The 12583-nt window shown below is 59.9% G+C and overlaps 1 protein-coding gene across 6 annotated transcripts in view; it reads left to right on the top strand.

Moving 5' to 3' along the window:
• The window catches only part of CEP104 (centrosomal protein 104), a 47310-nt gene extending 39242 nt beyond the window's left edge, over nt 1-8068 (top strand). For 2 of the 6 annotated variants that reach the window (XM_057750587.1, XM_057750596.1), the window contains exons 19-22: nt 944-1082; nt 1173-1240; nt 4397-4487; nt 5381-8068. In XM_057750587.1, coding sequence (XP_057606570.1) covers nt 944-1082; nt 1173-1240; nt 4397-4487; nt 5381-5496 — 414 coding nt within the window. In that variant the 3' untranslated portion in view covers nt 5497-8068. The remainder of the gene's footprint in view (nt 1-943; nt 1083-1172; nt 1241-4396; nt 4488-5380) is intronic. The other 4 variants (XM_057750577.1, XM_057750565.1, XR_009055593.1 and 1 more) reach the window with 3 other exon arrangements.
• Nucleotides 8069-12583: the final 4515 nt, after the last annotated feature.

Raw genomic sequence — 12583 nt, 5'->3', positions numbered from 1 at the left:
AGCAGCGCGCGAGCGGCCGGGCGGAGCGGCACCCCGTCCTCGCCAGCCTCGCCAGCCTCGCCGCCCGCGCCCGTCAGGCTCTCCTGGTGCTGCCGAGGTGGCGCCCTGTCCCCCCGGGCCCTTCACTCCCCCCTGGCGAAGCCGTTCTAGAGTCTCGCCCACCTTCCGGGCCGAGCCGCCCGCCTCCTCACTGCTGCCCGGCAGGCGTGCGCGGCCCGCCCGAGGGGCGCCCTGCGCCACGTGCACGTGGGGCCTTTCCCCTAGCGAGCGGGAGCGTCCGTTTTCACCGCGTCCACCCCGTTGATCCGTTTTAGGGTTAATGCCTTCGGCCTCCTGTTGAAGGGGTCCTCCCCCCACCAGCTGTTCATCCCTTTCCTCTGATGCAGCCAGAGGAGGAGAACCAGAGGGGAGTGGCCTTCTCTCCCGTCCTGGGGGCTCCGCCGCAGGCGGGGGCGGGCACGGGTGGGCGGGCCCCCTCTGAGCAGCTCCTCCCCACCCCACCCCACCCCACCCCACCCCCAAGCAGCTCCACCCCCAAGCAGCTCCTCCCCCAAAGAGCAGCTCCCCGCGGGCGGGCGGGCGGGCCCCGGCGCCCAGCCGCCTCCCAGGACCTGTGGCGTGAAGCTCTAGGGTGTCTGCAAGCCCCTCCTGGCAAAGGTGTCGCAGTGCCGAGGCGGTCTCCTGTCGTGACTGTCTCCGCGCCCGTCCTTAGAGATGGCCGGGAGCCGGCGCGGAGTCCGAGGGCCCCGGAGCGCCGCTGAGCTGCTCAGGGTGCGGGCGCGGGTTGTGGGGGGACCGTTGCTTGTCCTCCCCGCCGAGCACGGCCTCCGAGCACTCCTGCGCTCACGGGACAAGCGGGACGTGATGGGCGACTGCGGAGCTTCCCGGCGCGCGCTGGGGCGGGAGGCGCCCGGCCGCGTGACCGGCCCCTCTCGGCGTGCAGGTGGTGGAGGTTTCCAGCCTGACGGAGCACCTGCTGACGGAGTGTGACAGGAAGGACGGCTTTGGGAAGTGTTACCGCTGCAGCGAGGCCGTTTTAAAGGAAGAGCTGCCCAGACACATAAAAACGAGAGGCTGTAACCGTGAGTGCCCGGGGAGGTCCCGGGGGGCTCGGCTGCGGGCTGGGGGCGGATCCCGCGTACCTAGATCTTGTCCCTTTGAAATCGTTGCAGCTGCCAAATCGGAGAAGCTGGCGAACCGGTGTCCTCTGTGCCACGAGAACTTCACCCCTGGAGAGGAGGTGCGGGCTGAGGGGGTGACCTGGCCCTGGGCGACCCAGCCGCGTGTAGGGACGATGACAGGGCTGCTGTCGGTGCCGGGCCGGCCGCCGAGACGGGGGTGTCGGGCGGAGGCTGGTCCCGGGCGGGTGGGGGGGGCTCTGGCTCAGGGTTGCTCCACCCCCCACCCGTCACAACCTCCTGCCGGCACATCCGGGACGTCTCCCAGGGGCGTCTCGGCTCTTTAGGATGGAAGCGGCAGGTGGCTTGATCTTTTCCAGTGTTTGTTTTCTTCTCCACGCTGGGACCTGAACTGGCCTCCTGGCCAGACTCTAATGCTCCGGTCCCTTGTGATGGCTAAAACTCAGCCCCGTCCAGGTTGGAAATTCCATCTCGTGTCTGGTTCCCAGCGCTCCCCCCACCCCCTGCAGCATGAGCCCCTCGGGCGACACAGCAGCTTAGTACGGGGAGAGCCCAGGGTCTTCCTCCCACCCTCCACTCCGCGCGTCCCGTCCTCTGCTGCTGGGGTGCCGGTCCTCCAGCTCACACGACATCAGCGCTGCCTGTGTGCTGAGCTCCCGCAGGGCGCGGGCAGGCCCAGCCTCTCCTGCTCCGATCCCCATAGCCGCGGCCACCTGCAGTCCACCCGCTGCGTCCGCATGGGGTCCCTTGTCCCAGCCCTGGTGCCGTGCTCCCGGCAGGACGGGTCTGCCTCAGACCCGGTGATGCCCTGCCATCCGGACTGGGGCCAGGCTGCCCCCTCAGCCCCTCAGCCGGCCAGGCATCCAGGGCTCACCCTCTCTCCCTCCCAGAAAACGTCACATACGTAACAAAGACGAGCACGGGAACCGCGTGTCCCCGCACGTCCCCGCACGTCCCATCACCCACCGTAGCTGTCGGCTTCTAGCCGGCCTGGCCTTGTCGGGCCCCGGCTGCGTGCTCCCCGCGCCTGTGCCCCAGCAGCTCGTCCAGACAGCGACTCCTGCCACCTTGAGCTCTGAAGGGGCTTGTTCTTCAGGCGCTGCTTTGTGGGCACACCCGGCGTGTGGGCGCCTGCCCCCCCCGTGCCCAGATGAGCCGTGCAGAGCCTGGCTGACGTGCTTCTAAGGGCTTCCTTCTCGCGCTCCCTTGGCAATTCCGCAAGGAGGCCATTTGTCCCAGTGGGTTCCCCACAGTCTAGACCTGCCAATCGTACCCCCAGCATGTCATCTACTGCGTTTCGCTGTCTTTCCTGTAATTGGAGGTTGGATCTAGGCCTGATCAGATTTGATGCTTTAGTTTTTCCACGTGGTGACTTCCCGAGTGGCAGAGTGCTCCTCCCCAAGGAAGCAGTGACGTGTGGCCCTCGAGGCCAGGTCGTGACCTCGTCAGGGCTGCAGACTCCGAACGTCTCTGCCCTTTGGGGCCCTGGGTTGGGCCCAGAGGTGTGGGGAAGGCCCGGTGAAGGGTCAGGTCTCTTCCCTTGTTGCCTGGTTTTCAGAACAACAGGTTGGGTCCCCAGCATCTTCCAGCAGTGGCTTGTTTGTGCGTTCGGATCTTAGTATCATGAACTCATGGCTTTAAGTGTCTGACGTGTTCAGCTCTTGGCATCACCGTGCCTAGTGGTGCGTGGATGCGCCCACATCTGGCTAGCGGAGCCTCTGCAGGCGGGCTTCGGGCGCTGCTGGAGGCCCAGGGGACTCGAGCCTCCGGCCGTCGTAACAGGTGCCGGCTGAGCCTTCCGCTCCTGGTTTCCTGCAGTGGGAACGGCCTTCCAGCGCCCCTCGGGTGCTCCTGGGTCAGTAGCATCCTGGACCTCTCCGCAGACAGAGCCAGGGAAAGCGGTGAGATAAGACCATCGAAAATGCATACTGATGTTTCTGATTCAGAGTCTGGGCTGCAAGGGTTTCTTTAATCTCTTGTGTCTCACATCTTTGCATCCCTCCTTATCTCCTGAGAATCTGTTCCCAAAGCGCCCAGAGACGTCCGCCAGGCTCTTCCCCCCAGAGGTACCCATGAGACTGTCCCCCCAGAGGTGTCCACCAGGCGGTCACAAAGCATGCGTTGCCCGGCCCGCGTTCCCCGTGGATGGGCTCCGGGCAGCGGTGCGGGCGCTGCAGGCAGGGGGGCGCTGCCGGACGTCACGCTGCCCAGCTCTCCTCGTCCCTCTGGAGACGTGGGGTCAGGCATCTCTGCTCCAGTTCGTGTTCACATCCGAGGGGTTTTACAGTTAAGTTCTGCAATTATATAAAATACTTGGATGGGTCTAAAGTCTGTGCACTGAGGCCCGTTCAGAGAAGACCAGGCAGAAGCTGCTGCCCGCCCCTGCCGCCGTGCCTCCTCTTATAGACCAGGGCTTTCGTGGCTTACCCTTTTCAGTCTTACATGGGAGCAGCGGGCAGATGCCCCCGCCTTTTCTGTCTCCCTGTTTATTTTTAGGAGCCTTTGTGCTGCTGTCGTCGTCGTCACTGTCGTAGGTGACCAGCCCCCCTCAGGGAGCCCGTCGGCCCCCTGCTCTGAGCGGCACCGGCACTGGCGGGTGGCCTCCTTCCCTTCCTGCCCCCCCGCCCCAGCATCGGCCTTGAGGGGGTGGCACCTGACCCACAGTCAGCAGGCCTGTGCTGCTTCTCCTCTGCTTCTCCGTGTCTCCTTAGCAAGTCAGCACCCGCCAAGCAGCTTCACACCCGTCCTTCCCTCACAGTGTCTGTGGATGTGGAGCCCAGCGCAGCCTGGCCGGGCCGGCTGCCCGGGGTCTCTCCAGGCTGCGCTGTGACCGTGGGCTCGACTGGGGAAGGGACACTTCCTGGCCCATCGCAGGCACTGGCCGGACTCTCTCCTTCATCGTCATAGGCCCGAGGTCCCTGCTTCCTCGCTGGCTGTCCGTCAGGGCCACCGTCGTCCCCTGCCCATGCACCCCTGCACCCTGCGCCCCGATCCATCACACGTTGGCACACCCAGTGTGACAGCGGTCTTGGCGTGTTTGCTCCGCCGTGATGAGAACTGGGAGGGGTGTGACGTGCAGGCCGGCGTCTCATGAGACTTGGGTGCTTGGAGTGCACTCTGCATGGGGGGCTCAGAGGTGGGACACGCACAGAGCTCGGGACCCACTCCCCCGGCCGCGGCGCAGGGCCGCCTCTGGCTTGGTCGTTCGGTGGCCCCTCTGATGGCCTGGTTCCCACTCCGTGCGCCTCTCGTTTCAGGCGTGGAAGGCTCACCTCATGGGCCCCGCGGGCTGCACGATGAACCTGCGCCGGACGCACGTGCTGTACAAGGCCCCCACGCTGCTGCCAGGTAAGTGCCCGCCAGGGGCTCGGCCCAGACCCGGGCCCCAGCGCGCAGGACGTGGCGTAGTCGGCACGCGCGCTGCCCCGGCCCCTCCACTGGCGCTGCTTCCCCAGGGGGCAGCTCCCCACGGAGTTGACACACCAAACCGCGGGTGTTCGCAGGCCACCCCGGGCCTGGCGTCCTTCCCCGCCAGCAGCGCGAGGGTCCAGAAACAGGAGGGTCAGTGGGACCCCCCAGGTGGCACCACGACCTGGTTTCCGAGTCACAATTTTGGCTCCTTTATATCGGATTTAGAATGCCTCACAGAAAAGTATTTTTCATTAGAAAATTATTCTTGACCTGAAGGTGTTGGATACACTTTATTGGGGCCCTGGGATCAGCGAGAAGCCGACGAGGCACGTGTGGTGCTCAGTCAGTGCCGGGCACGGGCGGGGCTGCGTGTCCCCAAGGCGAGGCCCCCCCACCTCTCCCCCCGCCACCCTGAGTGAGGACCAAAGGTGCTGGGGCAGCCCCCTGGCCTCTCAGCCAGGAAACAGGGCCCCGGTCACGTGGCTGCTGCTTTTTCACTTAGGGAGCTAAGTTTTTGAAGCTAAATGGTGGTGAACGGCTCAGTTCTTCCAGCCGTGCGTCAGGCTTCTCCTCTGGCGCTTTCTTCTTCCTCTCCTGCTGTTGCACGCACACCCTCGTGGGTGGCCCGCCCGGCCAGGCCTCCTGGGGCTGAGTGACCACCTCTGTGCCCGGCGCAGGTCCAAACCGACCCCCTGGTGGGCGCATCTGTCCCCTCCTGCTCTGATCCTCCCAGTGTCTGGCAATGCCAGGCCACTCATCCTGTCACTGCAGCTTTGCGCCCTGGCTCACGTTTGTCCCCTGTGCTCTGTGTGTCTGCATGTCCACTGCAGGTAAAGGCCCAGCCACAACCAGGTCAGGGACCTCAGGATCCAAGGTCGGAAGCAAGATCCCCACCCCAAAGGGGGGCTTGAGTAAAAGCTCCAGCAGGACGTATACAAAGCGGTGACACGACACCCGTCTGCCTCCTCAGGACCGAGCAGCTTCCCTGACTGCAAATGTGTCTCCTCAAAGCATCTCTGGACGTGGCAAACCCCACCCCGCTCCACCCCTGCTGCCCTCAGCCTCCTGGCCGTGCCTGTCTAGACCGCGGCCCCTGAGTGCGTAGTGAGGCCCCGATCTCCGCGTGGCCCCGGCTCTTGGGATCCGCCCTCCCAGGCCTGGGGTCCACAGAGGGAGGCGGTTCTGTGGAAGAGCCGCACCCAGCAGGCCCCATGTGGAGGGACTAGCCGGGCACGGCAATCTCCCTGCAGTTGCTTGGCCTGATTTCCATAAAGTCCTCACTCTAAACCTCTCACATGTGGGTCTCTCTCAGCCGTGGTGGAAGGTCCACAGGGCTCGCCAGGCCAGGGGCCGGGACAGGACAGGGGGCCTGTGCCCACAAGTCACCCTGCGGTCCCCCAACCCCCCCAGGGCAGGGGAGCCATCAGCCTTCAGAGCCTGCATGTCCACGGCGGCAAGACGTAAGGTCACGTTCGAGAAGTACGGTCCCGGCCTGGCCCCCTCGGCTCTCACCTGCCGATGCTCAGAGCACAGCCCGCCTGACCCCCCGACGGCCCCCACCCCAGGAGGAGCGGAGGTGAATGCTGGCGGCCTCACGTCAGGCCCTTCTTCGGGGGGCTTCAAGCTCTTCACACATAGGAAGCCCTAAAAAAACACAAGGCAACCCTCCCCAGTGATCTCGCGCTCACCTGCGCAGGTGTGTCTGTCAAAACAGCCCTTTCCTAACCCCCGGGGCAGGCGGGGCGACTCCCACTCTGGGTGACATTCCGAGGAGCCTGGGGGTTCCACCCAGCCCACCACCCTGCCCCACTCGGGCCCCTGTGGGAACTGGAGCTGTATGTTCACGTTTCTCGAACACTTTGTACGATACTTTCAACACCAAAAACCACTTAAAGTGATGAAACCAAACCTCAAAATCCCATCTCCTGACCAGCCCCCGACCACCCTCCTGGCCCATGGAAGTGGCTCGCCTGGCTTCAGGGCCAAGTAGCTGTAGGAAGAAGCCAGTGTTTGTCCAAAATGTGCTTGGCAAGGCCCTCTGCCCGCCACGCCTGTGGCCCCCAGGTGCCCAGCCCGCTAGAGACCCAAAGACGGTGGCCCTCCCCGCCCCACCCGGCCCCGTGCCCAGGGGTGCGCTTTCCCCCCCGAGCATGATACAGGCAAGCTTCCAGGATGCCGGCTAGAAACGCACACAATTGATGAAATTTTTACTACACAGTTAGTGTAAGAATGTTTTTAATTCCCAACCGTGTAAAATAACAAAATATTTAAAAAACTAATAGCTATTGGAGCCCTGTGCTCCCTGGGTATGTTAGTGACTGTGAATTTGTACTAGTCAGTCCATCTCCATGTTTGGTAAACTAATACTTTCTCATATGGTTGACTCAAAGTACTGAGCCAGGATAAGACAGACCAAGAGAGTTACCTTCAAAAATATGGTCCATTAAAGACCATTTCTGAAGTGTGAGGGGAGAAATAACGTACAACTTTACTAGACAGAGCAGAGTACATATGCCAAGATAATTATAAGATGATCCTTCCTGGTTTCAAAAAGGTGTTGCCATGATCTCTACCCAGTGCTGAAGTACAGACAAAATGCTTCTTTAAACAGAACAATAAGCAAAGTTAACCAAGAAATTATTCTTTTTCTCTCCAATCAAAACTTTTAAGAAATACATAGTTAATGTTTTCTATGTATTGTAACATAAAGAAGATACTTGTACAATTACTTAATTTTTCGTGATTGACAAACAAAATTGAGTGCATTGAAAGCAGGTCAGTCTTGCTGGTTACAGAAGAATCATGTGTTTCTGTTCAGATGATTCCTGGCAGTGATCAGTGGCTATTAAGAGGTTTAGAGTTAGATGCTGTTGAGGAACCAAGAGTAAAGGATAAAAAATTAAAAGGAACTGTAAGCTCCCTTGGCCATTCATAAATATCTAAACTTGGAACAGTAATTAATTGAAATTTCACTCATGAATATGCTGTGGCTATTTAACAATATTTATTTCTATTTTCATATTTCAAAATATTCTAATTTAAAAGAATTATATCTATAAATTTGGCATTAAAATATAAATGTAAATAGTTTTAATGAAAATTTGCAACTTTTTAATGTTTTGACATAGTTTTCTATTTGTCTTTATTTCAGGTACCAAAATTATAAAACAGCTAAGTAATATATTTTTGTTGTTTTAGGGCATACGGGTTAATTCACCCTGAGTGTATGAACATAATAAAAAGATTACTAAATGTTTTGTCACTTTTATTTTAAGATTATAATTAAAAAGCAGTTGGTAAGTTACATTTCCTTTTGTAAACATGCAGGTGTAGCTCAGCCCAGAAACGTCAGGGAATTGCTGAGATTTGCTGAGAAAGGGGCAGTGGGTATCAAGTTGCCAGGAGAGAGTTTGGTTCCTAAACTGTTTGTGGGTTTACTCCTAAAAAGTTAAAAGATTTTAAGCTGCATATCAATTAGAGAAAATTACTGACCAATTTTATCCTATGGAATAAAATGAGAATACTTTATCAACGCTCCAGATGTGCCCATCAGAGGTTTACACTTTATATTATCTTACTGTGTTTTCATCCCCTTTGAAACGGCATTTTTACCAGCCGACAAGGCTATTTTGCTTTTCAAATAAGTAAAAATACAGTATTTTCTCTATTGACTTGTAGAGTGGTTTTAAGCTTTTATTAGCTTTGATGATTTTATAATTGTTTCTATTTTGAAGTTATAGTCTTTCCTTTGTATTATGTTGGCCAAAAAGTTCGTTTGTAAGATGTTACAGGAAAACCTGAACGAACTTTTTGGCCAACCCAGTGTGTATATACAGTTAAAGCAATGGCTTTACAGTTTAAACAGCAAAATTCCTTCGTACTTTGGTAGGTGGGGGGTGTGTGTGAGTGTGTGCTTTGGAGAGTGTGGGAAGAAAGAGCTCTCTTTGAAAAGGGAAGAATGTGATTCCATCTGCTAGTGTCAGACACACCCGAGAGAACTTCAGTGCGCTCCTTTCAATGCGGCATTCGTTTGTGCCACTGCTTATTTGCTCTTAAAACCTAGATCAGTGCTAAAAATCAAGAGCCTGCTGGAGCAACGTGCGCCCTGAATCCTGGGAGCACAGGGGCCTCCACCCACCCTGCTGCCACCAGCAGGGGCAAGAAAGCCTTGGGCAGGGTCTGGGGCAGTGACCTCCTGAGCAGCTGCTGCAGGGCAGATGGGAGCAATTCAACAGAGCGCCCTGTGCCCCCGCGTGGGTGTTCTGGGATCCTCAGAGGACCTGCAGGCCAGCTGGCCTCACCCGCCACTGTGGGCAGGGAAACTGGCTCAGTGCCCAAGCCCTCACCTCCGGAAGGCAGTGCGCCCACATGTGAGCCCTGTGCTCTGTGCCTCTGTCCATGCTGCAGTGGTGGGGGGAGGAGCAGGTTCAGGGTAGTGGAGGCAAGATTTGCAGGTCTCTGCCTCAGTTTCCCCTCTGGAATGGAGCTGAGCGGAAGGTGCTGATGAGGCTGGCTCCAGGCACATGCCCTCTGCACACCTGCGCCCAAGAGCAGAGCAGTTCTGCCCAGGCAGACTCCACCCCTTCATCTCAGGTGGGGAAGGTGCTGAGCCTGTGGGGGTGGGGGCAGGAATGAAGGCGTAGGGCCCACCACCTGCCCAGCTGGCCTCAAAATCTCACTGAGCTTCCTTCTGGCCTCTGAGGCCCCCAAGGGTGCCTCCCACTGGTGGGCAGGGGAGGAGGAGACAGCCTCGGGAGGAAGGACACCACCACCCCACCCCACCCCATGCCCACCTGAGTCTCTGAGCTCCCAAGTGCAGGGGAGATGTGCAGCCCTCTCCCCTTCAAGATGTCCCCGCAGGGAACACGGGCAGGGAGTGAGGTCAGACTCGGAGCAGCAGGGCGGGTGCCCTTGGGAGCGGGAGCCTCCAGGCCTAGCATGTCCCCAAAGCCTCCTTTCGTGGCCTTTGTCCTGAAGGTTGAAGGCTCCCAGGAGTGTCCTACAGCCGCCTCCCCACCGGTCACCTGGCCACCCCTTCTTGGTGCTTCCTGATGTCCCAGGCCAGTCCTGGAAATGGAGGGGAGCAGTGTCCCGCCTGAAGGTGGGGTCATTGCTGGAACCACTGCTAGGGTTCTGGATCGACATCTTCTCCCCCGTGGGGCAAGGAGACAAGGCTTGGGAATGCTGTTCACCCAATTCAGGGGTCCTAAATCAAGTTACCCCAGAGGCTGGGACAGTGGCAGGAGGGTGAGCGCTGCCAGGTGCCTGGGGCCTCTGGCTCCCGGCCACAGCCCAGGTGGGGACATGGTCGGGGACCAGGGCAGGGACGGCGATGGGGATGGGACTGAGGCAGGAAGGGGACAGAGAGGGGGTCTAGAGGGACCGGCTGTGCCCCGTAGGCCAACCAAGCAGCTCAGCACGGCTGGGGAAGAGGCGGCCATGGTGCTGGGGTCTGGCCACACCATCCGCAGTATCAACACTGGCTGTCTTCGTAGCTTCACCGCACAGGCACGTATCCCTAGACAAGAGAATCTCGACGCTGACACATCCTTAAGCTGTGCGCGTGGAATCATACCGTGCGTGCCTTCAGTGATGTGCCCTCCTCCCTCCCCGTCACGATCCTGACCGTCATTCACGCTGCCGTGTGCAGCTCAGACATGTTCTCTGTGTGGTCAGCCACTCCGAGAAACATCTCATCACGTATTTACCCCATCTCCTGTGGATGGTCGTCAGTTCTTTCCAGTGTTGGCTACTGTAACTCTATTACTGGGACTTCCCTGGCGGCCCAGTGGTTAGGACTCCGCACTTCCACTGCAGGGAGCACGGGTTCGATCCCTGGTCAGGGAACTAAGATCCCCCCTGCCATGTAGCATGGCCAAGAAACAAAAACAAAAAACAAACAAAAAAACTACTACGCTCATAGCCCATCAAGACGGTGTGCGCCAGCACAAGCTGTTGGACAGAGGCCCAGAAATCTACTCCCGGAAACTAGGTAGGCCAGATGACACCCAGGCCCAGGAGGTGAAAGCCACAGATACCATGCACGTGTGCCACCTTCCAAGCAAGCGCTGAGGGGACCACAGTTCTTCCAACCTGCGTGTGGCTCCACGCAGAGGGCAGGGTGCTGGCTCAGGAGGTGCAGGTGGAAGAGGTCCTGGGGGCCTGCTCTCACCTCTCCAGGCCCTGCCTCAGGACAGTCACTGCCTGCCCTTCACAGATGGAAGTGGTCACAACAGCAACCAAGACAAAAATCTGTCTTTCCTGCGTGGTCATGGGGGAATGATGGGGGTGAACTCCGGGCAGCACAAAGGCCCTGCTGGAAATAGACATGCTGTATTTTTTTATTTATTTATTTGGCTGCGTTAGGTCTTCGCTGCTGTGCATGGGCTTTTTCTAGCTGTGGCGAGTGGAGGCTACTCTTCATTGCAATGCACGAGGTTCTCATTGCAGTGGCTTCTCTTGTTGCGGAGCATGGGCTCTAGGCACGCGGGCTTCAGTAGTTGCGGCACGTGGGCTCAGTAGTTGCGGCACGTGGGCTCAGTAGTTGCGGCACGTGGGCTCAGTAGTTGTGGCTCACGGGCTCTAGAGCACAGGCTCAGCAGTTGTGGCGTACGGGCTTAGTTGTTCTGCGAGCGATCTTCCCGGCCCAGGGCTCGAACCCGTGTCCCCTGCATTGGCAGGCAGATTGCCAACCGCTGCGCCATGAGGGAAATTCTAAACATCTTCTATCCACAACGTACTTATAATACCAGACAGCAAACAACCCACAAGTGCCTCCCCCAGACGCATGACTTCCACAGGCGTGACACTGGGCAAAAGAAGCCAGGCACCGAAAGCCGGCCCCGCACGTTACACACGAAGTGCAAAAACCAGCAGAAAGACCGTGTCGGGGCACGAGGGGGCTTTGGGGGGATGGTGATCACCGGTTCCTCGCTCTGCGTGACAGCTGCGCCGATGTTTTCAGTCTGGGCAAAATCTACTTGCGCTGTGCGCACACTCTCCTGGACTTACCTCGCCCTCCAATACAACGTTCAGAAATTTCAAAACACAGTAAGACTGAAAGCCCTGCGGGGAGGAGGTGCCAAGGAAAAGAGGTGCAGAGAACAAGACCGCCGACCTCAGCGCCGTCCCTCCCACCCGCCCCCCCCACGGACGGCCCGATCCGTGGGTCCCGACACAGGGAAGCCACCCGATCCCAGGCGGCCTCTCCACCCAGCGCGCGGACAGAACCCCCCGGGGAGCTGCAGCGCGGACTGCCGGGCCGGTCACCCGGGACCTCCTGGCACCACTAACCTACAAGGAGAAAAGGGCGCGCTGGGAGCTCGTTAGAAACAGCGCGAAAGACTCAAGCCGAGACGGCAGCGGGGGCCGGGCGCTCAGCTCGAGCGGGGGCCGGGGAGGGGGGCCAGCGGACGCGAAGCTGCCCGGCGCAGCGGGGTCAGGGTTGGAGGGGAGCCCGCTAAGCCAGCCCGGCGCGTACCCAGGAGCGCGGACCGCGCCCCCGAAGCGTGCCGCCTGGGGACACGGACTCGCCCGAGCTGCGCGCTCCTGGAAGTCAGGCGTCGCAGGGACAGGCCTCTCCGAGCTCCCCGTGCTGCCTGCACACGTCCTCCCGGAGGAGCCCCGTCCGGAGAGACGCGACCCCCGACCGCCTCCCGGGAGCGCAGCGTCCAGGCAGGACGCCCATCCCGGAGGGGCCAGGCGGGACCGCACGCCGGGGTCCCACGGGCCTCCGGCCGTCTGTGCGCGCCCCCGGACAACCCCCGCGAGGCGGCCCTGCGGCTGAGTCCCCGGGCACCTCCCCCGGGGCTCTCCGACCTTCCCCCGGGGGCTCGGCGTGCGGGGTCCCAGCAACCACGGGGGAGACGCCCGCCGCGAGGACGCGGGCGCCGGAAGGCACCGCCTCGCGCCCCGCCCCCGGGGCTCCTCTATGGCCCCCGCGGCGGCGCTCTAGCGTCCGCGCCGCTTCTCTCGACGGCTCCTTCCGGCCCAGACCGGACGTGGCTCGTGTGCCCCGGAAGCGCCCCGCCGGG

The sequence above is a fragment of the Hippopotamus amphibius genome, chromosome 1 (assembly GCF_030028045.1).
Source record: "Hippopotamus amphibius kiboko isolate mHipAmp2 chromosome 1, mHipAmp2.hap2, whole genome shotgun sequence".
NCBI lineage: Eukaryota > Metazoa > Chordata > Mammalia > Artiodactyla > Hippopotamidae > Hippopotamus > Hippopotamus amphibius.
Note: the sequence above shows the minus strand (reverse complement) of the source record. Positions and strands in the feature narration are given on the sequence as shown.